Source organism: Tamandua tetradactyla, chromosome 10, assembly GCF_023851605.1.
Source record: "Tamandua tetradactyla isolate mTamTet1 chromosome 10, mTamTet1.pri, whole genome shotgun sequence".
Taxonomy (NCBI): Eukaryota; Metazoa; Chordata; class Mammalia; order Pilosa; family Myrmecophagidae; genus Tamandua; species Tamandua tetradactyla.
Window position 1 is genome coordinate 51,116,127 of NC_135336.1, and position 2,842 is coordinate 51,118,968.

Below are 2,842 nucleotides of genomic sequence, written 5' to 3' on the forward strand. Positions count from 1 at the left end.
GCCTCAAATAATTTATAGAAATAATTTTCATATTTGGTCAAAAACAAGGGAGTAGCTTGGTCGGAATCAGTACGTACAGAAAGAAGTGTGGAACTTGGGGGAGAGGGAGGAAGAAGCGGAGCATTGAGTGATGAGTGAGAAAGCTGGAAAGGCTATTGGTGAAGGTGGGAAATGAAGATACAGAGAACTTTAAATGGCACCCTATGGAATTTGAATTTCTCTTAAAGGGGCCAAGGTTTAGAGTTTCTCTGGAAGCAGAATATTGTTTATGTCAATATTGGGAAATTATGGCCAGTGAACTCCAGTAAGGTTAAACAGATCTAGAAATGATCAAAAGAATGTGAGCTTACATAGTAATCAAATAATATATTTTATATCTGTAAAATATCATAGTTTATATACCATTTATAGCATATGGTGGCCATAAACCTAATATTTAGAACTTTGAGGAGACCTTTAAAGCAAGATATATGTAAAATAAATGGATACAAAATTTTTTTGCAAGTATTCTCAGAGAATTTGTTCTGCACAGGCAAGAAAAAGTTCTACAATGAGTTGATAAAAATTTGAGTTGATATATGCAAATTATTTATTAAATAAATATGTGTATATTTATTTCTCAATTTCCATGACAAGTTCCATTAATGGTGAACAATCCCCACCTTCATTCTTAGCACTCTTTATGCACTTCCTAAGATATATAAATTAACATATCTAGTCTACACAATTTTCAAACATAGTTCCAATGAGATAGTAAATGAAAAATGTTTTTTTAGTGGAAAAGTACATACACAGGACAGTTGCTTTTTAAGTATACAGATAAGGATATTCAAAACAAAAACTAACAATGAAATTATTTGGAAATATGAATCAAATATAGTTTGTACACCATCCTTGCATATATTAACCCAGCAAAGCTTTACTATTGTAGGACTCTCTTTGCAATTATCAACATACTTCTATATATCCTGACCTCAGAGCTTGAGGTCATAGAGCTGAAGTTTAGGCAAATAATTTCCTCTAGAAGTATGTGTGCCTGTATTTGAAAGACAATACAGGATGACTGAAGAAGCCTCTCTGCCTGTTGCACAAAGGGAATTTATAGGAAAATAAGACCCACTCCAAATTAGAATCTTATTTCCTCATAATTCTTATCTCAACAGAAAAGTTGGAGATGACTGCAGTTAACCACTCAATGACAACAGAATTTATCCTCACGGGATTTACGGATCGACCAGAGGTGAAGTCCCTTCTGTTTGTGATATTCTTTGCGATGTATCTGATCACTATGGTGGGGAATCTTGGTTTGGTGTCATTGATTTATATGGAGCGTCGTCTTCACACACCAATGTACATCTTTCTGGGCAACCTCGCTCTGATGGATGCCTGCTGTTCTTGTGCTGTTACACCCAAGATGTTAGGGAACTTCTTTTCAGAAGACAAGATGATTTCCCTTTATGAATGCATGGCACAATTTTATTTTCTCTGTCTTGCTGAAACTACAGATGGCTTTCTTCTGGCAGCTATGGCTTATGACCGGTATGTGGCAATATGCAGCCCATTACAGTACCACACCAGGATGTCGAAGAAACTCTGCATTCAAATGCTCACAGGGGCTTACATAGCTGGAAACTTGCATCCCATGATTCATGTAGGGCTACTATTTAGGTTAACATTCTGTGGTTCTCATCAAATCAATCACTTTTTTTGTGATATTTTTCCATTATGCAGTCTTTCCTGTGTTGACCCCTATATCAATGAACTAATGGTACTTATCTTTGCAGGGTCAATTCAAGTCTTTACTATTACCATAGTTGTAATCACTTATCTCTGCATCCTTTACACTATTTTCAAAATGAAATCCAAAGAAGGAAGAGGCAAAGCTTTATCTACTTGTGCATCCCACTTTCTCTCTGTTTCAATATTCTATGGTTCTCTTCTTTTTGTGTATGGTCAACCAAGTTCAGTTAAAGAAAAAGATAAAGATATAGTTGTTGCTATTTTCTATACTCTAGTAGTTCCTTTACTGAACCCTTTTATTTACAGTCTGAGAAATAAGGAAGTAATAAATGTTATGAAAAGAATTATGAAAAGTAAACCTCATAACATTCTGAAACCGATATGGTCCTTGAAGCAAACTGATTTAATATGATAAAAATGTTTGTCAAAGTCAGGGAGATGAGGAGAAAACAGAAAATGATCATTTTAATGTAAAATTAGTACTCAGCAAAATATAATTATGTATAAGTCAAATAATGTACAAATGGATATATAAGTTCAAAATAGAGGTTTTCCAATGACGTATTTCAAAATCAAAGCTAATAGAGTCCATCAGAATGAGAGAGTAATTACTAATAAGATCACAAATTGTGACAGAAAGTAATTAATTACCATGTTCAACAAACTCAACAAATACTAACAATAGAAGGCAGTATACATGTTTAATATTGTTTACAGATATATGGAATCCCTAATCTTACAAAGTCAGACATATTCTAAGTCTCAAATATTAATCACTTATTAACTAAAACATCTATCAAAAGTACACTGAATTGATGAATTTTAATCTGTTTTATTGATGCTCTAGTGACTATGTTTGAATATGGATTCATGTGCAATGTGTATTCTCAAATTAGTAATACTTTCATCTTTAGTCTTAGATATTTATATTCTCAATCTCTCTGAAAAAGAAGAACTTTGCAAAGAACATTTCAAGATCTGTTGTTAAAAATCATGCTACTTACATTGAAATCCTCATGGAAACGAACATTTCACATAGCTTGATTCATTGTCCATGATGTATGCCAGTGAAATTCTCGAATATACCACTCAATTAAATGGT

General features: G+C 33.3%; 1 protein-coding gene across 1 annotated transcript; it reads left to right on the plus strand.

The window, feature by feature from the left end:
* Positions 1 to 1,174: 1,174 nt before the first annotated feature.
* LOC143648854 (olfactory receptor 5K1-like) lies at positions 1,175 to 2,152 on the plus strand. Its single transcript, XM_077119311.1, has one exon. It carries the CDS (start codon positions 1,175 to 1,177, stop codon positions 2,150 to 2,152), a length of 978 nt encoding a protein of 325 aa, XP_076975426.1.
* Positions 2,153 to 2,842: the final 690 nt, after the last annotated feature.

Bases quoted from the DNA above. Each gene is read 5' to 3' on its own strand.
- LOC143648854 (XM_077119311.1), top strand. From the start codon at position 1,175: ATGACTGCAGTTAACCACTCAATGACAACAGAATTTATCCTCACGGGA.